The sequence below is a fragment of the Symphalangus syndactylus genome, chromosome 5, assembly GCF_028878055.3.
Source record: "Symphalangus syndactylus isolate Jambi chromosome 5, NHGRI_mSymSyn1-v2.1_pri, whole genome shotgun sequence".
NCBI lineage: Eukaryota > Metazoa > Chordata > Mammalia > Primates > Hylobatidae > Symphalangus > Symphalangus syndactylus.
The window spans coordinates 57,168,596-57,189,686 of record NC_072427.2 but is presented as its reverse complement, the minus strand read 5'-3'; the positions used below and the strand labels follow the sequence as shown (position 1 = coordinate 57,189,686).

The 21,091-nt window shown below is 40.8% G+C and overlaps 2 protein-coding genes across 12 annotated transcripts in view; one reads left to right on the top strand and one right to left on the bottom strand.

Moving 5' to 3' along the window:
- The window catches only part of FAN1 (FANCD2 and FANCI associated nuclease 1), a 40,314-nt gene extending 31,933 nt beyond the window's left edge, over positions 1 to 8,381 (top strand). For all 4 annotated transcript variants that reach the window (XM_063640254.1, XM_063640255.1, XM_055278545.2 and 1 more), the window contains exons 14-15: positions 2,401 to 2,575; positions 6,837 to 8,381. In XM_063640254.1, the coding sequence (XP_063496324.1) occupies positions 2,401 to 2,538 (138 nt within the window). In that variant the 3' untranslated portion in view covers positions 2,539 to 2,575; positions 6,837 to 8,381. The remainder of the gene's footprint in view (positions 1 to 2,400; positions 2,576 to 6,836) is intronic.
- MTMR10 (myotubularin related protein 10) overlaps positions 1 to 21,091 on the bottom strand; it is a 74,944-nt gene that overhangs the window by 16,788 nt on the left and 37,065 nt on the right. For 2 of the 8 annotated variants that reach the window (XM_055278552.2, XM_063640259.1), the window contains exons 10-14: positions 20,090 to 20,220; positions 18,878 to 18,947; positions 17,244 to 17,314; positions 13,591 to 13,760; positions 12,419 to 12,589 (exon numbers count right to left, since the gene is read on the bottom strand). In XM_055278552.2, coding sequence (XP_055134527.1) covers positions 12,419 to 12,589; positions 13,591 to 13,760; positions 17,244 to 17,314; positions 18,878 to 18,947; positions 20,090 to 20,220 — 613 coding nt within the window. The other 6 variants (XM_055278549.2, XM_055278550.2, XM_055278548.2 and 3 more) reach the window with 6 other exon arrangements.

The following is a 21,091-nucleotide window of genomic DNA, read 5'->3' as shown; positions in this document are numbered from 1 at the left end:
TTAAAGATTGCATTTTATAGCTTTGCTGGCTCGTTAGCTGTAACTGTTCATTGTGTTTAAGTGGTTGCATTAGTATATTACATATCTTAAACTTATCCACCTTCAAGTGATACACACTTTAATGTTTACTGTAAAAAGAACCTTTCAATAATATGTATCTTCCCTTCCAGCCTTTGTGGTGTTTTCATATATTTTACTTCTATGTGTTATACGTTCTATAACATACTATTTTTGCTTTCTACAGTTGATTAATAAGAGTCTATATTTACTCATGTAGATAGTATTTCCAGTGCTTGCTATTCTTTTGTATAGATCCAGATTTCTGTGTGGTCTCATTCTCCTGCTTGAAGAATTTCCTTTCACGCCTTTAATTCCAGCACTTTGGGAGGCTGAGGTGGGCAGATTGCTTGGGCTCAGGAGTTGGAGACCAGCTTGGGCAACACAGTGAGACCTCATCTGTACAAAACGATAAACAAATTAGCTGGGTGTGGTGGTGTGCACTTGTAGTCCCAGCTGCTTGGGAGGCTGAGGTGAGAGAACTGCTTGAGCCTGGGAGGTCAAGTGCTGAGATCGTACCACTGTATACCAGCCTGGGCAACAGAGTGAGAACTTGTCTCAAAAAAAAAAAAAAAAAAAAAAAAAATTTCCATGTCTGGAAGTTCTGCTAGTAATGAATTACAGTAGTTAGCCCTCTGTATCCATGGTTTCTGCTTCTGTAGATGCAACCATGGACTGAAAATATTTGGAAAAAATAAAAAATAAAAAGTAACTACAACAATAAATCAAATAAAAATACAGCATAACTATTTTCATAGCATTTACATTGTGTTAGGTATTTTAAGTAGAGATGATTTAAAGTATATGAGAAGATGTGCATAGAATATGCAAATGCGATGCCATTTTGTATCAGGGACTCGAGCATCCATGGATTTTGGTAACAGAGGGGGTCCTTGAACCAGTCCCCCATGGATACTGAAGGATGACTGTATTTAGGTTTTGTTATGTCTTAGCCTTTATTTCACCGTTCTTTTTGAAAGATATTTTCTCTGGTCAACAAATTCTATGTTGACAGTTATTTTTCAATACTTTAAAAATATTAGTCTACTGTCTTCTAACTAGCATGGTTTCCAATCAAAGAATCTTTTTTTTCCTCTGGTTTTAAAAATTCTGGCTGCTTTTGACTATATCCCGATTATACAGTTATATTTCCTAGGGTACTGTTACATTTGTGTGCCTGGGATTCATTGATTTTCTTGAATCTTTGGGTTTATTGTTTTCATCCAATTTGGAAAATTTTTGACCATTTTTTCTTTAATTATTTTTTTTTCTCGTTCCTTTGGGGACTCTAATTAAATGTCCGTTAGGCTGCTGAATGCTGTATTTAAACAATTTTTTCTATACTTTACCTAGAATAGTTTTTATTGCTGTCTTCAAGTCTAGTGATGTGTAGTGAACAAAACACACAATTCTTGCCTTCATGATGACATGTAGTATATATTTTTATCTTATGAATGCCATGAAAGAAGTGCATAGGGAGGATATACTTAGAGCTGTGACCTCTCCAGATGAGTTTAAGCTGAGCATTGAAAGGTAAGAAGTCAGGCATGTCAGGAACAGGGAGAAATGTCCCAGGCAGTGGAAACAGCAAGTAGCAAGTGGAAGTGAGGGCCTTGGGGTAGGGAAGAGACTGGTCATGGCAAGAAGGTTAGATTTAATTGAAAATGTAACAGAGTAATCGGAGGGTTTTAAGCAGGGAAGTAAAATCCAGTGCATGCTTTAAAACAATTTTTTCATTTGCTATACTAAGAATCAGTTTACTTATCCTCTGTGAAGAACTGTCTAGTTTCTACAGAATAGAAAAATTTCTGAATAAATTTCTTAGCTACATACAGACGCTCCTCAACTTATGATGGACTTATGCCCTGATAAATCCTACACATCAACTGAAAATATTGTAAGTTGAAAATGCATTTAACATATTTATCCCACCAAACCTCATAGCTTAGCTTAGCCTACCTTAAATGTGCTCAGAATGTATTAGCCTACAGTTGGGCAGAATCATCTAGTTCACTGCACACCGTAGAGTACTGGTTACCCTCATGATCGTGTGGCTGACTGGGAGCTGTGGCTCACTGCTGCTGCCCAGCATGGAGTATCATACTGGGAAAAGATCAACACTCAGAGTATGGTTTCTATTGAATGTGCATCACTTTTGCACCATTTTCAAGTCAAAAAATCCTAAGGTGAACCATTGTAAGTGAAGGACCATCCGTATATTTGTGTTATACTTACAAATACAGAAGAGCCATTTAAATAGTTGTCAGTGACAACTACAACAACTTATTTGAATGGCTTTTCATTCAATAAGATACTAATAACTTTTAAAAATTTCTCTTCCAGCTGGTGGAAGTTAAAGGCCCCAATGATCGTCTTTCACATAAGCAGATGATCTGGCTGGCAGAACTGCAGAAGCTGGGGGCTGAAGTAGAAGTCTGCCATGTGGTTGCAGTTGGAGCTAAAAGCCAAAGCCTTAGCTAAAAGCTATGGAATTGGGGATATTTGGTCATACATTAATGTAAGATTTTCAAGAGTATAAAACATGTTTTATTTAATTTTGTTATCATGCATTATAAACCTGATAGTTGGACTTGTCATTGTACAATGTCTGCATATCAGAAAACAGTGTTTGCTTGAATACATTCATTGATTCCACACAGTGGGTAATAACTTTTTTTTTTTTTTTTTTTTTTTTGAGACGGAGTCTTGCTCTGTCACCCAGGCTGCAGTGCAGTGGTGTGATCTCGGCTCACTGCTACCTCCGCCTGCTAGGTTCAAGTGATTCTCCTGCCTCAGGCTCCCCAGTAGCTGGGACTACAGGTGTGCACCACCACGCCTGGCTAAATTTTGTATTTTTAGTAGAGAGAGACAGGGTTTCACCATGTTGGTTGGCCAGGTTGGTCTGGAACTTCTGACCTCAACTGATCTACTTGCCTTGGCCTCCCAAAGTGCTGGGATTACAGGCATGAGCCTCTGTACCTGGCTGGTAATGAACTTTTTTAAAAGAGAAAAACCTTGTTGACCATTATTGGAGCTGGATGCATCTATGATTAGATGTGCAAAAAGCTGGAAAACTCAAAAACAAGTGATGATTAACCTTTAGGTTTTTTTTATAAAAAAGTAGCGGCCGGGCATGGTGGCTCATGCCTGTAATCCCAGCACTTTGGGAGGCTGAGCAAGGCAGGTGCATCATGAGGTCAAGAGATCGAACCCATCGTGGTCAACATGGTGAAACCCATCTCTACTAAAAATACAAAAAATTAGCTGGGCGTGGTGGCACACGCCTGTAGTCCCAGCTACTTAGGAGGCCGAGGCAAGAGAATGGCATGAACCCTGGAGGCAGAGCTTGCAGTGAGCCAAGATTGCGCCACTGCACTCCAGCCTGGGAGACAGAGCGAGACTTCGTCTAAAAAAAAAAAAAAATGTAAAAAGTAGCATAACCAATGTTTCCTTCAAGTAATTAATTATATGGGAAACCGAGATTCTCGAATTTATCTAAGTAAGTTTTTCTTTACTGCCCTATACACATTTAGCTGTTAAACTTTGTTTTATGATTATCTAAGAAGGGCTGAAACAGTTGAAATTCCAATTTCTTTAGGAATTAAAACAGTCTCATGAAGTTGTGTTAATTTGTAACATGTAAATGCTTGTTCTACTGATTGGGCCTGGATCATGAAAGGAATGGAGTCTTTATCAGAGGCAGTTGTCCTTCATTGTCCTTCTCCCTGGGACCATCCCTAATACCTAGATCAGGGGTATTTTCTCTGTTGACAGTACAGTCAAATCGGCTGCTCATCACCATTGTGGGAGGGTCTCAGGCTGGGCAAGGGGGTGTGGTAGAAAGGTGATTTATCCATGCGCCAGGCCCAGGAGTCAGGGACTGGGATCCCAGTCTCTCGATTTGTTTGAAGCCTTCTTGGGGGAATATTACTCCCCAGTTTTTATATTTATTGAATGGAAGGACCAGTTAGGGCATGATCCATCAATATCCACATGGCCTTAACTTTAGCCACTTTCGATTTGCTGTTAAAAAAAAAGTTACTGATCACTACCTGGCTTTAGAGGGCAAGCAGAAACGTCCCATGGATGACACAGAAGTATGGGTGGGAGAAGATGCCTTCACCTCTTCTATCACCATGTTCCAGCAGATAATTTCATACTGACAACAACAAACAGTCACTGTGGAATTTTATTAAGCCATCAAAATTTCCTTCATTCACATTCAATACTGTTGAACAACAAGATAACACATCTTCTTGCTCATCCCACTTGAACTCAAGTCATCAGTTTTAGGCACAAAGGTTTTAGTTTTCTCGGGAAATCAAGTTTTAACCATTTGAGGTTACTACTGCAGCAAGCAGATTTTGTTGACAGATGTGAGCAGCTTTCACCCTCTGTTTGTTGGTACAAATTAATATCCTTTCCTTAAAGTTAGAATTTTTGGCTTCAAAATCGGTTTCCATCATAAAATAACAGCAAGACACTGTACACCTTTATGTATGTTCAATACTAGAAATTTCACCCAGCGCATCAGCATCTGTGTGGCGTTCCCTCAGCACGGGCTCTGCTGGCGGGCAGTGGGGGTGCTGAGCTCTCTCTAGTGCGCTCTGTGCAGCCACACCACTGCTGTCACCACATGTCCCTCTGACGGCAGAAGTGGTAAGCAGCTTTACCCTGGCCTGACTGAAGGCTGTCATAGTTGTTTTTCATATTATGCACAATAAACTGTGGCACAATAATCATGATATAACAACTGTCCAGCAAAAATAAAACTGTATTTTACATTTGATTATCATACAAAAATATGCATTTTTCTATTTTTAACCATTATTAATAGTACCTAATATTTTTAAACTTGTAAATTAACAATAAAATACTACAAGAGTTAAAATAAATTTGAGGGAAGAAAATTACAGAGGGAAAAATGTTCAATCCAAAACATTTAGTAATAATAAAAAAGCAGCTAAATGAAAAAGGGAGAATTGTGATTACACTGTCAATGGTAGGATGTGCTGTGGTGTTATAAGGAGATTAGGTCTGGTTTCTAATCAAGGACTGTAAAATGTTTAATAATTCTATTTGTATAAACTGAAACTAGCCCTTATTTTCTAGGCAACAAGTTGGCAAAAACCTTGGGTTTACTCATAAAGTGAATTTCTTAAGATATTTTGTAAGAACTCCTGTCCTGTTATATCCAGAGACATTATCAAATTTTAAAAGGCAAATAATTCAAATAGAAACAGCTATTCAGTACATATAAAGGTAAAATACAGTTATCTTGAAAACATTTGTTTTAGAAAAATAAGCTAACTAGACACTTTACTATAAAAATTTTCCGTATCTTAGGATGGCAGTTTAAGAAAAAGTCAAATTTGGAAGTATCCATGATTTAAGCAGGGAATGAGGAGTGTGGGGGAGGCGGTGCCCCGTTTCACTGCTGTAAGAAGCTTCAGCTTTGACCTCTACAGTGGTGGGTAGGCTCTTGTCACACAGTTTGGAAATACTTTGAGATTCAGATCAAGCAAACAACTGTGTCTGCTCATTCTCCTCAGCTATGCTGTCAAGAAGTTGGGGGCTGGGGGAGCACTTCTCTCATCATTCAAATGGCAGTGTTTTGAGAGAATCCATTTTTTATTTCTATTCTATTCCTAAGCATTAGGAACTATGAGAGAAGGAGGACATCTGTGCAGGTGCCCAACTCGTGACCTCATTAGCTATTTCCAGGGGGAAGTGCCAGCAATAGTTTACCACACTGGAAATACTGACGGCCAAGCCCAGCACGCCTCCCAGCAAGCCTTGTTTTTGAGGGCGGGTTTTGGCATAGGTGGCACGCTCCTGTCTACAGCATGCACCTCTGAGGAATCAGCACCCCATAGGCCACTCCCCAGTGGCTTTCAGAGGAACAAGACTTTGGGGACTCCTGGCTATGAAGCTTAGTAAGAAAAGCCTATTTCAAATATGCAATGGGATTTTCACACCCCAATTTTAAAAAGTGAAATTACATTTTCTTCTGTAATATCTGTATCTTAAAGTCAAAGGCACTTCTAAGTTTAATTATCTGCAGCAAATGCTTTAAAATTAACAGTGCATATCATTTTAAAGTTAGCCCTATGAAGTTAAAAGCAAACTCATGATTTCAAAACACAGTGATCTAAGGTCACAAAGAAGGTGATCTAAAATAATAAATTCTGGCCACAGAACACTGAACCTTCATCAGGTGAGTTCAATTAGAGGTGACAGAAAGTTACCAGAAAAATACATGAATACTTCCTAAAACCTGCTGGAGGTTTTATCAGATGTTCCTAAAAATGATAATGAAACACAAATTTCCTAACTTTCCTGTTGTCTGCTGCCTGGGGTTGCTAATGTGACTATCAGATAGCTTTCAGGTGGTAGGAAAAATGGATGGAGACAAAAATGTAGCAGACAGAACATGAACAGTTTGATCACAGTTACAAGAGCCAGACCTGTAATGACAGAAAGAGGACAGGAACAAAATTTACATCTCTCTTAAAATAAGTGTGAAAGAAGCATGATTCAACATGTTTTTAAATATTAGTGCAAATTCCAACTATTATTCTTACATATAAAGTTATTAAAGCTTCAAACGCCTAGGTTAGCAATTTTAATTCAGAGGAAAAAAGTTGACAGCTTCCCTCAAAATGTTCAGAAAACACCCTATTTTAGTCTTCATTTGCTAATGTCTCAGTAGACAACCATATTTTGGCCCCACTTAAAAATTTACTTAATGGTGTTCCTAAAATGCTTCGTCTGCATAGATTCCCTACAGGAGAAAATGGAAATGAGGAGGAGAGAAACTCCGGTGTCCCCAAGGTGTCAGTGTCGTGAGGGCCGCTGGCGTTGAAGTACATCCTGCTCTGGCCCAGCTCCCCATAGCAGGCCTCCAGGGGGCCACTGCACTGCTGCCGCAGCATCCTGCTCAGCACATCGACCTCATCAGCCAGGAGGGAGAGCTTGTGAAAGGCCGTGATGGAGCCACCCAGGCTGATCTGGGCCTCAGGAACCCAGCGGAAGTAGCACAGTTTCCACAGTTTTATGTGTGTTCCAGAGACACGTGGCAGAATAACACCGTGCAGGTTGACGGGTTTGGAAAACCATTCTCTAAAATATTGCTCTGTATCACTGTTCTGGCTGTCGGTTTGCTGAGGTGGATCTGGCTTTGGTTTTAATATCAATGAATTTCTCCTTGGAAGTAATTCTTGGTCACTGATGATTCCATTCTTTAAGGCAGACGGCATTCCTCTTAGTGTGGAGCTGTAACTTTTCTATACAGAAGAGATTTTATTATGTTCCGGGGATTCCCTTTTTAGAAAGATTGTAAGGATGCAATGGCAAATATAAACTCAATACTATGAAAAATTAATGGAATTTCAGCCTCAAAGAACATTTTCCTCCCTTCCTCTGTGTCCTTATTCTAATCCTCCTCCCCTGGAATTACACTTTTTTATGTGTTGACTCTACCTAGGCTGTTACTATCAACCTGAATGGGGACGGGGATGACAGTATCTCCTATCCACTAATTTGCCTAAGGATAAGTTCTAAGACGGACTAGAAAAAACCCTAGACCTGGCCGATTCTATCAAGAACAATGGCAAACTGAATGGAGGCAGTCAGAAGGCCAAATGTCTGATTCTTTGTTCTGTACCTTTCAGTACTCTCCAAATTTTCTACCAAAAAAAATCCCAAGAATATATTTGGAAATTATTAAAAAGGCAAACAATGAATGTTATTAGGACAAGAATATAGCAGTCAGGAGGCCATGACTACATCACAGCCAGGTGGCATTCCCTGCCACAGTGGCGGCTTGAATCATCAAGAAGTGGATAAATGGAGCTTCAGTAAATTGGGCTTGCAGGCTCAGAGCTGTAATCTGCCCACTCTCAGGTACTGAGACTTTGTGGGCCTCAGACACCAGGAAGAAAGTCGGGATACAGTCATTTGAGTTAAAAAGGGAATGACCCCTCAGAAACCCGCATTAGCAATGTTACTCTTGGAAGTGCCTTTACTTTTAACGCTCTCTGTTCTGAAAAAGATGTGTTTGGTTATGTGTGAGCCAACATCACATTTTGTTAGCTGTGATTTACCTTTGTCCGTTTAAAAGACTTCACGGAGCCATTCTGTATACAAGGTGTGCTCTTTCCAATGTAGAAGGGGTTATGGAAAAGGGTGCGATCCTTTGCTGTAAACTGGAGAGACCAGTCCCAAACAGAGGGGAATTTTAAGCCCTTCTCATCACCCAATTGGATATTTTTGCTTATAGCAAATTCCTGCAAAATAAATAAATAAATATTTGCAAAACTAAAGATTTTCTCATGAATGCCTTTTCTCGGATGAGCCCCTCATCATTATACAGGTTAAATGTTCTGTACTGCAGCCCTCAAGACCCACCAGAGTGGCACTTTCACTTCAAGGAGATGCTCCTGGCCTTTGAGCTCAGAGAAGCCCCATAGTCCCCATGAACAAGGAGTGTGCTATTCAGGTGCCCTCTGCCTTAGGACCGCGAGGAAGCCGTGCCCTTTGGGCAATAAGAATGTTATTAAGAGAAGTTTCACTAACATGATACTAGAAAGTCTTAAACATGTTGAATTTATTTCTATAATTACAGTATTTTACTTTTATGAGCACACGGTCAGTACATTTAAGTAGTTACCTGTTGGTACGTGGATTAACAAAATCTTTGGATGGAAATCACTGCCACCAATTTTATAACTTACTTCCTAAGCGGGGAGCTACACTTCACTGAGCCAGTGATCTCAAATCACAGACCACAGACTCAGGGTAGGAGGGAAGGGATCAACTCCCCTGTGGTCCTAGCATGTGGCTAAAACCATGGAGACCATGTACATAGGAGACCCCTCTTCACAGGAGTCCACCTCTAGCCCGGACTCTGGGCTGGTGCAGCCTAGTTATCTGGCTTCCCACCACAGTAAACAGGCAACACAAGGCTACAGGGTGACAGCCAACCACCTCATTGTGAGGAAGACATGGAGCTCCTCTGGAAGGCAGCCCAGACCATTTCTATGAAGCACAGTCACATTTAGCAACGTGGAGAAAGGACTTTCATCTTAGCTGATTGACAGCAGTAGGCTACCACAGCAGCATATACACAACAGTTCCCTGGAGGAAATAACCCCAGACACAGAGTTGCTGGATGATGGGAAATGTCTTGATTCTTTGTTCTGTACCTTTCAGTACTCTCCAAATTTTCTACCAAAAAAAAACCCCAAGAATTTATTTGGAAATTATTAAAAAGGCAAACAATGAATGTTACTAGGACAAGAATATAGCAGTCAGGAGGCCATGACTACATCACAGCCAGGTGGCATTCCCTGCCACAGTGGAGGCTTGAATCATCAAGAAATGGGTAAGCTGTGTAACAGCACAGGACATTTTGTAAAGTTTTACAAAATTTTCTATTTCAAATAAGTAAAAATTCATTAAGCACCAAATATACATACTCTTAACAGTTTTGGCCAGGCACAGTGGTGGCTCATGCCGGTAATCCCAGCACTTTGGGAGGCCAAGGCGGGCGGATCACGAGGTCAGGAGTTCAAGACCAGCCTGGCCAATATGGTGAAACCCCCGTCTCTACTAAAAATACAAAAATTAGTTGGGCGTGGTGGCGTGCACCTGTAGTCCCAGCTACCCAGAAGGCTGAGGCAGGAGAATCACCTGAACCTGGAAGGCGGAGGTTGCAGTGAGCCGAGATCATGCCACTGCACTCCAGCCTGGGTGATGGAGCAAGACTCTGTCTCAAAAAAAAAAAAAAAAAAAAAAAAAATTAATTACTTGAAATTTCATCATGTACATGGATTAAAAACAACCCATTTGCTTTAAACACTGTTAAGAGCTGAAATCCAGTAAAATATGAACCCGAACCTGTTTTAATGGCCCTTCAGTAAGTATATAGAAAATGTCCTCTTGGCCAAGTGTGGTGTCTCACGCCTATAATCCCAGTACTTTGAGAAGCTGAGGTGGGCGGATTGCTTAAGTCCAGGAGTTCAAGACCAGACTGGGCAACATGGCGAAACCCTGACTCTACAAAAAAATACAAAAATTAGCTACGTGTGGTGGCGTGTGCCCGCAGTCCTAGCTACTCAGGTGGCTGAGGCAAGAGCAGTGCTTAGACCCAGGAGGCAGAGGTTGCAGTGAGCTGATATTGTACCACTGCACTCCAGCCTGGGTGACAGAGCCAACCTGTCTTAAAAAAAAAAAGATGTTCTCTTTTTTAAAAGGTGGAAATTAAAAATATTTATCTCCAAGAGAGATCAGATTTTCTATAAACACTACCTGGCCACTAGCACCTAAGGTGGCCTCAGAATGGAAAAAAAAAGAAATGCTTTGGGCTTTTGCCTGTGTGGAAGGGGCTGAGAACGGTTAAGAATCAACGACCCTTAGATAATGACCAGTTCCGCTAGGGAGGAAGGGAGAGGAGGATTCATGTTAGTATTTGTCATAAAAAGCTTTTGAAAAAGCCAAATTAAAAAAATAGAGCACTAGAACATGAACAGGGAAAGCAGATGAAATACTTGTAGAAAGTATTTTTTACAGCTCCCGCAATACAATTCAGTAATGTTCATTCCTGGTGAGAAGTCTGTCAGCACACACAGCATCAGCCAAGCAGCAGAGGCAGTGGTGTCTGGGGGCCGGGAGTCCTCCATGCAGATACCCACCCATGCACTGCCCAGTCCCCAGACCCCAAAGTCTTTGTCCTCACCTCACGCACCTTTTGCAGGCTCACACTGTCTGTGTGTGCATGGGGTAGTGACGGGAGAGAATGGGGAAGAGCTGAAGGAGGCAAACAAGGCCGAGGGAAAGCCTGGCTCAAGGCAGACAGGGGCCCCAAGAATGATTATGGTGACGAAAAATAAAGACGAGCCACTGGGAGAGAATGTATTTTAGGAACAAATGAGCGTTCCATGCCTCAGGAGCCTCTGAGCCTGTATCACTGGTCCTCAGCACAGTATCTGGAAAGGTCAAACTTTCCTGGTGGGATGGGCAGGGGACAGACTCTGGCTCTATCACCCAGGCTGGAGTGCAGTGGCACAGTCTCAGCTCACTGCAATCTCTGCCTCCTGGGCTTAAGCCATCCTCTCACCTCAGCCTCCCCAGTAGCTGGAACCACAGGTGCATACCACCATGTCTGGCTAATTTTTGTATTTTTGGTAGACAGGCTGACGGTGTTGAGTTTCTTTGAGCCCTGGGTTCCCAAAAAGTGGCAATGCTGGACAATCTCTCCTGCCTTTCATGTCCTGAGAACTGGCTCCTGTGGACTGAGACTGCCCTCCCTCCTGATTCCCCTGTCTTCTGACTATAAAATCCCAGGCCTTGTCCTTTTCTTTGGGATGCTCAGTAATTAAGTTCTCCCTCCTGCAATAGCCTAAATAAAATCAGCTCCTTAACTGACCAGTGTGTTTTGTCTTTTACACCAACAAATCCAGAATAATTCATATGTCTTTAGGAAAATTTGCATAATGATTCACAGTTTTTTTATGTTTCACCTCATACAAGGAGACTAAAGGCGTAAGTGTTAGTTTGACAGATCCATTTTACAGGTTAGGAACCTGGACTCTCAGGCTGAAGGCTGAGTGGAACATGGGCCTAGCACTTTTCCCAGACCAGGACCAGAACTCGGGTTTCCCGCTCCCCAGGCCACACTGCCTAGCCCAGGGCCTTACGGCTGAGGCTGAAGACCCTGGAGCTCACTATGAGGGCAATCCTCTTCCTAGAAAGGCTTCCTGAAGGCCCACAAGAGCTGCCCCTTTCTGTTTCTCTCAATGGTCTCCATGGCATTTGTCAGCTTCTGTTGTTGGTTCGAGGTGGGTGACATAGCAGTTTGGTTCAGAATGATTTCCACCAGTGGCAAGCTGTGGCTAGTTTCAAGTTTGGCTTGAGACCCTGCTTAGTCATAAATTCTACATCAATGAATTGTGACTGGAAACTTAAAACTCTTGAAGGAAAATAATCTTGTTTTGTTTATCCTACTGACCTAGGAAACAAATGTCCTGTAACAGGGCTTTCGTTTTTTACTACCCAATAGCCCAAATGTGAAATATAAATACAAAAGCATGACATTTAAGGTGGTTAGAGTAACTTACATCTTTAAAGGGGTTTACTACAAAACATTTACAGTAGAGTAAAACAAAAAATGTTCATTCATAAAAATAATTTCCTAGATTTTTGTGTCTTCAAAATAATCCATTCAGAAATTTCAGCTGAAAATGGCAGTAAGAGAGTTTTAAATCATAGATTTTAAATAGGCAGTGAATTATACTTCAATTGTGCCTCGATAAAGTTGTAAAAACATGGAAAACGTAGCCACAGCCACAGGGTTGCTTACCGTGCTTTGCTTCACTCGCTGGTGAGGGGAGTTGAACAGGAACGTGCCAAACAGTGAGATCCGGGTGCTGTCATACAACACTGCCAGGTAGGTTTCAGAGAACTCGAAAGCTGCAGGATATTGTTCTAACAGCTGCCAGGTGGCATCCAAGAATAGCAAAAATAAAGGAGACTGGCAAATACAAAGAGACAATGGGATCATTTAATGTTATCCTTCAGCCGTTCACATTTACTTCAAAATGTACTGCTGATGTTAAAGAAGAGATGAATGAGAAAACATCTAAGCCTAAAACACTTGGCTTCTAAGCTGAGCTATACACATCTATCAAACCCAAGAAGTAACGTTCAACCGTGATAAACATCACGACCCTTACTTGCCCAATACATGTAACAAGTTGAAACGGCAAAGCACACAGTTGAGCAGGTTGCCAATATATGAAGGGGGAAGAGCAAAATATGTGTTTAAGCATGTCCTAGAAACAATTCTTTAGATTATATAACAAAACAAAACCATCAACCAAACTTCTCTAATTTTTAGCTGATCATGTAGGCTCAGCATCCAGAAAACATCCCCACATTTCAGAAAACACTTTGGGATCAGCCTAGGTCACATGGTGTGTCCCCAAGTGCAGGAGCGGGTGACCACTATTTTTTATGAGACACCACAAGTCAAATGGTGCTCTCTGAAACAACCTTCTAAAAACTGATCTGACTGACCTGCCTGGCCGGTAAGATATGTGTAAGGCCTTCTGCAGCCTAACTAGAGATCCAAGGCAGCCACTAACTCCACAGCTGTTACAAAGGTGGCCCTCTCAAACTTTCCATCTTAACCTATGTATCCCACTTTAAGAAAATATGATATTCCAAAAGTGATTTTTCAAAATAGCTAATGTGCTTGTTATCTGTTTTTCAGTATTTTATTCAGAATTTTTTCAGTAGTTTTCCACTTAGACAAATTCAATAGACAACTTTTAAAAATTTCACCTTCATAGTTATGATAATCTTTATAATAAGTACATCAATTTGAACTCTAATCCATTAGTTAGCTTTGGACTAAGGAAACTAAGTTGTACTAAATACAGTATTTTTTAAAAGCCCCTTCATCTTTTAATGACACATATTTTATTTTGTGTATCCTTAAAGACTGATAAAAAGGCATCAAGATTTTGTTACCTCTTTCTCTGATCTCTTTAGATGGTTGCATCTGTCTAGAAATTGATATCCTGCCATGACCCACTCCTTCTGTATCAGACTCTGAAATCCAATAATTGTCCTAAAATAGGGATCCAGCATCACTTGAATAAGAGAAGCTACACAACAGCTCAAGTCTCTTCCTTCCTCCTCTGTCAATAAAATGGAAAGAAAATGATTACAACACAGAAAAATGCTGAGAGAGAAAGGGAAGGAAAGATAAACTAGATAATTTAGTATTCTGCACACCTAGACTGCCTTCCAAATCTGTATAAGGAAATTTTACTGGATTATAGCAACTCTAAAATATTACAGACTTGTAGATAAACTAAATTAGCATTTAATAGGAGATGGTCTTTTATACATGGATATTTGCCAGATAATAGAAGCTCATCGCTCATACTTTTTACATTTGAATGGTTTGTGGTAGAAAATCCGTCTAGACTCCATTCTACTGCTCTTTTGTCAAGGTAATCTTTCTACTGACACACCACATGGCAATACTGAGAAGTAAATGGGGAGAGTGGGACTGTTCACTACTAACTGAAGCTGTGGCAAACAATTCCCTCCTGTCTTTTATAGTTGTTGTCCTTTCCAATGAGGCCAGAATTACCATGCTATCAAAGCCAGCCAGGGAAATCAGAAGACAACTATTGACCAATATCCCTTATGATTATAGATGTAAAAATCAATAAAAATATGAGTAAACCAAATTATACAGGAATGCAAAGTTGGTTTAACATCTGTCAATAGTGGTAACATACCACAGTAATAAAGGACAAAACCAAAACGATCATCTCATTAGATGCAGAAAAAGCATCTGATACAATTCTACATTCATTCCTGATTAGGAATAAAAGCAAACTTATTTAAAATGATCAGAGACATCCACAAAAACCTACAATTAATGTTATTCTCATTTCATTGGTGAAAGACTGGATACTCTCTCCCTAAGATCAGGAAGATGATAAGGATGTCTGTTCTCTACATTTCTCCATCTCATTGAACTGGAGAATCTAGCCAGAGCAATTAGGCAAGAAAAAGAAAATAAAAGGCATTCAGATCAGAAAGAAAAAGGTAAAAACTGCCTTTGAAGACAATATGATCCTGTATGTAAAAACTCCTATGGAATCCACAAAATAACTACTAGAATTAATAAATGAGGTCAGTAAGGTCACAGAAATTCTGTACACAACAATCTGAGTACACAGTAAACCTGAAAATGAAATTAACAATTATATTCACAGTAACATAAAGATAAAATACTTGAGATTTAACAAAATAAATATGACTTGCACAATAAAACACTGCTGATAAAATGAAAGATCTAAATAAATGAAGCAGCATAATTCATAACAGCCACAAAGTGGAAACAACCCAAATGTCCATCAACAGGTAAATGGGTAAGCAAAATGCATTTACAAACAGTGGAATACAATTCAGAAATAAAAAGGGAAAGATTGCTGATACACACTACATGAATGAACCTCAAAAACATGTATGTTGAATGAAAGAAGCCAGAGGCAAAAGGCCACATATAGTATGATTCCATTTATATGAAACGCCCAGAAAAGGAAAATCTAGAGACAGAAAGATTAGTGGCTGCCTGGAGCTGGGACCTTTGGGGTGATGAAAAATTTCCAAAACTAGACGCTGTATATTTACTAAAAATTACTGAATTACAAATTCAAAATGGGTGAATTCTATAGTATGTAAATTTTTAACTAACAAACTGTTTAAAAATAAACATATATAAAAATGCTAGTAAAATGAAGGTTCAGTGCTACTTCTGAGGCCTTTTCTATTACAAATGCATGAAGAAATGGAGGATGAGTAGGGTCCTCCAATATGATGAGAACATCCACTGGATGAGAGAAATTGTGATTATTAGACTCTGCATGCATTTGTGAGTTAAACACACACTCTGACTGCATCAGTTCAGGATTACTTTATATGACACATTACTATTTTATTTTTTTCTAAGAGTCTTAAAGATTTTTGCCTTGTTAAAGTCAATCAAGTTTGGCAGTTGTTAAACGTACTTCTGCAAGCCTGGCCAGGCACGGTGGCTCATGCCTATCTATAACCCTAGCATTTTGGGAGGCCGAGGTGGACAGACCACCTGAGGTCAGGAGTTCGAGACCAGCCTGGCCAACAAAGTGAAACCCCATCTCTAGTAAAAATACAAAAATTAGCCAGGCACGGTGGCGCAGCTTGTAATCCCAGCTACTCGGGAGGCTGAAGCAGGAGAATGGCCTGAACCCGGGAGGTGGAGGCTGCAGTGGGCCGAGATTGTTCCACTGCATTCCAGCCTAGACGACAGAAGCGAAACTCCATCTCAAAAAAAAAAAAAGTGCTTCTGCAAGCTTAAGCAACATTTTGTATTCACATACTATGCAACATGAATATATAGTCTTCCCTCAGTATCCATGAGGAACTCATTCCAGGGCCTCCCTTGGATACCAAGATCCACAAATGCTTAAGTTCTGGATATAAAATGATGTAATATTTGCATATAACCTATGCACATCCTCCTGTACACTTTAAATCACCTCTAGATTACTTATAACACCTAATACAATGTAAATGCTATGTAAACAGTTGTTATACTATACTGTTTAGAGAATAATGACAAGGAAAAAAAGTCTGTGCGTGTTCATTATGGCCAAAGTTTCCCCCACCCCAATATTTTCAGTCCTGGGTTGGTTGACCACAGATGGGGAACCCATGGGTACAAAGGGCCTACTGTATTATAAGAAGGTAGTTTTTAGTCTATTAAACTTTATCTGCAAACTTCAAAATTCTATTAGCTGTAAGTTATTTAATATGTAATTATCCTTTGCTTAACTGAAAGATTTTTACATCACCATTTATTCCTACCAAATATTACATTACTAGCTATTCAGCAGTTCAGTCTGTTTCTTCATCTCAAACTGTTTCCTTAGAGTCATAATCTAGCATGAGCCAGAAGGTATTTAAACTAAAACAAATTTGTACAAATTAGAAAGACAGCAAAAATACAGAGAGAGAATGCCCTGTCAAAATTAACACTAAGTATTAATCCATTAGGGGATTAATACTATCCTTCCCATAAAATAGGAAGGATAATTTAATAAAGGGTAAAAACTGGACTACTTTCTATTCTTCTGTTTGCAGTCCTTGTGCCACTGGTTTTTATTTTTTTTTTTTAGTCTTGCTGGGTTGCCCAGGCTGGAGTGCAGTGGTGCGATCTCTGCTCACTGTAACCTCCGCCTTCTAGGTTCAAATGATACTCCTGCCTCAGCCTCCCGAGTAGCTAAGACTACAGGGCGTGCACCACCACACCTGGCTAGTTTTTGTATTTTTAGTAGAGACAAGGTTTCACCATGTTGGCCAGGCTGATCTCGAACTTCTGACCTCAAGTGATCCGCCTGCCTCGACCTCCCAAAGTGCAGGGATTACAGGCTTGAGCCACCACGCCCAGCCTGTGCCACTGTTTTACTCAAATGATGTGCAAAATCTGTAATGTATTTGATGGTACTGTAGTAAATAAGAAATAGCTAAAACTGATGTGATTTACTTGAATGGGGACAAGCAGTAAACCAAGGTTGGCTGGCATGGTGGTCATGGTGCTTTCAGGAGTTAAATTTAGTTACCTTGTAGGACTACAGAGAGATGTTTGCTTTCTAGCATGTATACAAGTTCTGCTGAATGCTTAAGGAATGCCCTGAAGAGAGAAAAGGAAAAGTAGTGTTAAAAATCAAATTTCCACTACAAATACATAAAGTACTTGAAATCAAGCAAATCTAATTTCTCACTTTACAGATGCTCTCTGACTCATGATATTCCCATGACTCATGACCCATGATAACTCATGACCCATGATAACTCATGACCCATGATAACCCAGTGTAAGCTGAAAATACCCTAAACTGAGAATGTGTGGCTGACTGGCAGCTGTGGCTCCCTGCTGCTACTCAGCATCCCAAGAGAGGATTGACTGCTTTCTACTGAATGCACATAGCTTTCACATTACCGTAAAGTTTCTTTAGTTACTTACACGATTTCTCAAAGGAGTATATTTTGTAATGTTTGTTTTCTTTTTAAGAGACAGGCTCTCATTTTGTCACCCACACTAGAGTGCAGTGGCATATCACAGCTCACTGTAACCCTGAAACCCTGGCCTCAAGTGATCCTCCTGCCTCCGCCTCCTGAGCAGCTAGGACCACAGGCATGAGCCACCATGCCTGCCTAGTTTTACAATTTTTTTGTGGAGATGGGCATCTCACTATGTTCCTCAGGCTGGTTGTGAACTCCTGGCCTCAAGTGATCCTCCTGCCTCAGGCTCCCTAGGACAACAGGCACATGCCACCATGGCTGGCTAGTTTCCAATTTTTTTTGTGGAGATGGGGTCTCACTATGTTGCTCAGGCTGGTTGTGAACTACCGGCCTCAAGTGACCCTCCTCCCCAGAGCTTTGGAATTACTGGCATGAGCTACCACAACCAGCCCCACTTTGAAAAAAAATTTTTTTTTTTTTTGAGATGGAGTCTTGCTGTATCGCCCAGGCTGGAGTGCAGTGGCGTGATCTCGGCTCAATGCAACCTCTGCCTCCCAGGTTCAAGTGATTCTCCTGCCTCGGGCTCCTGAGTAGCTGGGACTACAGGTGCGTGCCACCATGCCTGGCTAATTTTTGTATTTTCAGTAGAGACGGGGTTTCACCATATTGGCCAGGCTGGTCTCGAACTCCTGACCTCAGGTGAGCCACCTGCCTTGGCCTCCCAAAGTGCTGAGATTACAGGCATGAGCCACCATGCCTGGCCTCATTTTGTACTTTTTTATCAGGGAAATTCATAAACCCTTTATAAAAAAGAAGGGGTTGACTTATGACAAAACTATAGAGACTGAGAAGAGATTAGTGCTAGCCAACAGACACAGACGGGGATGAGGGTGCACCTAAGAGGGCTAGCACGGGGAAGCCTTGTCATGGAACAGGTCTGTATCTTCCTGTGGTGGTGGTTACGTGAACCTACACACGGTAAAATCACACAGCTGTGTTAAGGGCATGCACGCAGACAAGAGCATGTATGAACTGGTGAGTAAGAGCTATCCAGTGTCCCAATGTCAGCTTCCTGGTTTGGATGCTGTACTCTAGTTACGAGATGTTACTATTGGAGGAAGTTGGATGAAGAGTAAGTACATGGCTCTCTGTGCTATTTTTGTACCTCCAGTGAGTCTGTAATTATCTCAAAATAAAAAGTTAAAGGAAAAGAAAGTAAAGAAGTACAAACCTTACATATTCTAACCATCGAGTATTTTCCAGTGAAGATAACCATTTCTCTTCAGTTTCTTCAAAAGGCTCTGTAATAAATTATATACATATACATTTTTACTTTTTAAGTTTATTTTATATGATCCCTATCAGAGTAAAGAGATACACCAGTTTCTAATATTTAAAAGTTAGCTTTAAGTAAATATCATGCATTTTCACTTTAATAACATGGAATAAGCATTTAAGAAGACATTACAATTCTGTAACAAAGCAAAACAAAGCATTCCCCTGGGACTCCATCATCATCTCTCTCGCTCTTTCAGGGAAATCTTGGAGTCCAACCAACTCTGACTCCCAACAGCTAAGAATTCCAGCCTTCCCTGCTCAGCCTATGCCTTGATCCTGGCCCTCCTGACCTGTGAGGTCAGCTGCCCAGACCCTAGCCCTTGGCTTTCTCACTGCAAGCCTTGCCCTCCTGCTTCCCTGCCCCACCCCTGCCGCCAGTGGTGCCTCTGTGCACGGCTCATGTGGCCTGAAGGCTAGCCACTGCATGATGACAGGCATCCTCACTGCCCTGCCCAGAGTGCACATAATCATTCAGGACACTAGTTTTTTCAACAACTTGCCCTTGCCCCGCCCCTGCAAGGCCCTCCCCCAGGGAAGTGCTCACTCATTGCTCAAGATCTGCTGCAAGGCTGCCTTTGCTGACTCCCTGGTGACTTAGAGGCTCTCTCGAGGAGGACCCACATTACACCAAAGATGCTTTCATGTGACTCATCCCCCAGGGCACATGAAAGCCACCTGATACATTTGCTCAAACAGATACATCAGAATTCTGAGGCTACAGATAGAGCACAGCTGTTTGATACCCATGTCAAGTCACCTATCTCAAAGTACAACTGTATGTATTAAAATCTTAATAAGTTTGTCTATAAGGTAATACAGTGTTCTACTCAGCAAATGCTTTTATAAAAGTATTCTACTATACCTTTCATGATCTGAAGAAAATTTAATACACTCATTTTTCCCCCGCTAAAACAAAAAGTAGTTTAAACTTAATTCCTTAGGAGGTTCTGAAGTTCTCATACAATAATATATAATTTGTACAAATAGTTCCATAGACTCCTTAAATATATCTATTTCTGTATTTTTAAGAACATCACTTTTCCTGACATCTCATACAACTCTGTACCCTGTGTTCATTATATATATGAAATAAGAATGAAATTACCATTAACGCATAGCTGCTTCAGTTTTACAAATGCTGCCTGTACTTCTTGAATATTAGGCAAGGTCTTATCCAAATCTGATTTGTAAACATCACTTCTCTGTGGGTGACTTTTAGTTATTGCATTACAAATCCTAATAAAGAAAAAAATCCTTTAGTCATTACTCATTCATTTCAGCATATATTTATTTAACCCTTATTATAGACCAGGGGATAGAGAGAGGAATGAGACAGGTAAGATCTCTGTCTTCATGGAGTTTACCTTTTTTTTTTTTTTTAAGACAGAACCATTGCTTATTTTATTTTTTAGTTTTAGAGACTATTCCATCAGGTTTCTTTGCATGATTTTTCTGTATTCTCATAAAACTGAGAGCGAAATCAAGGAGAAGACAGGTAAACTTTGTTTCTCTCTTACCATCCAACTTCTCACACCCATCTGGTTTTGACTACTGCAGAATGCTGCCATTTACCTCACTGCCACCCCCACGTGCAGTGCACAGAACTAATTAGATCATTTCCTTCTTTTCTTTTTTGAGACGGAGTCTCATACTGTCGCCCAGGCTGGAGTGCAGTGGCACGATCTCGGCTCACTTCAACCTCCCCCTCCCGGGTTCAAGTGATTCTCCTGCCTCACCCTCCCGAGTAGCTGGGATTACAGGCGCCCACCACCACACCTGGCTAAAGTTTTGTATTTTTAGTAGAGGCGGGGTTTTATCATGTTGGCCAGGCTGGTCTCGAACTCCTGACCTTGTGATTCACCCCCCTCGGCCTCCCAAAGTGCTGGGATTACAGGCGTGAGCCACCGCGCCCGGGCTCATTCCCTTATTTCTGATGGGAGAAAATAAAGCGCATCCATTGGAACACTTGCCCAAGAAACAGAAACACTGCCAAGGGGGGCAGCATGGCATTTAGATTAAGGAGACCCTACACTCCCACATCTTTCCACATGATGTAGACAGAAGGATGGCAAATCAGACTCACATTCTCCAGCTCTAGAGAATGCAA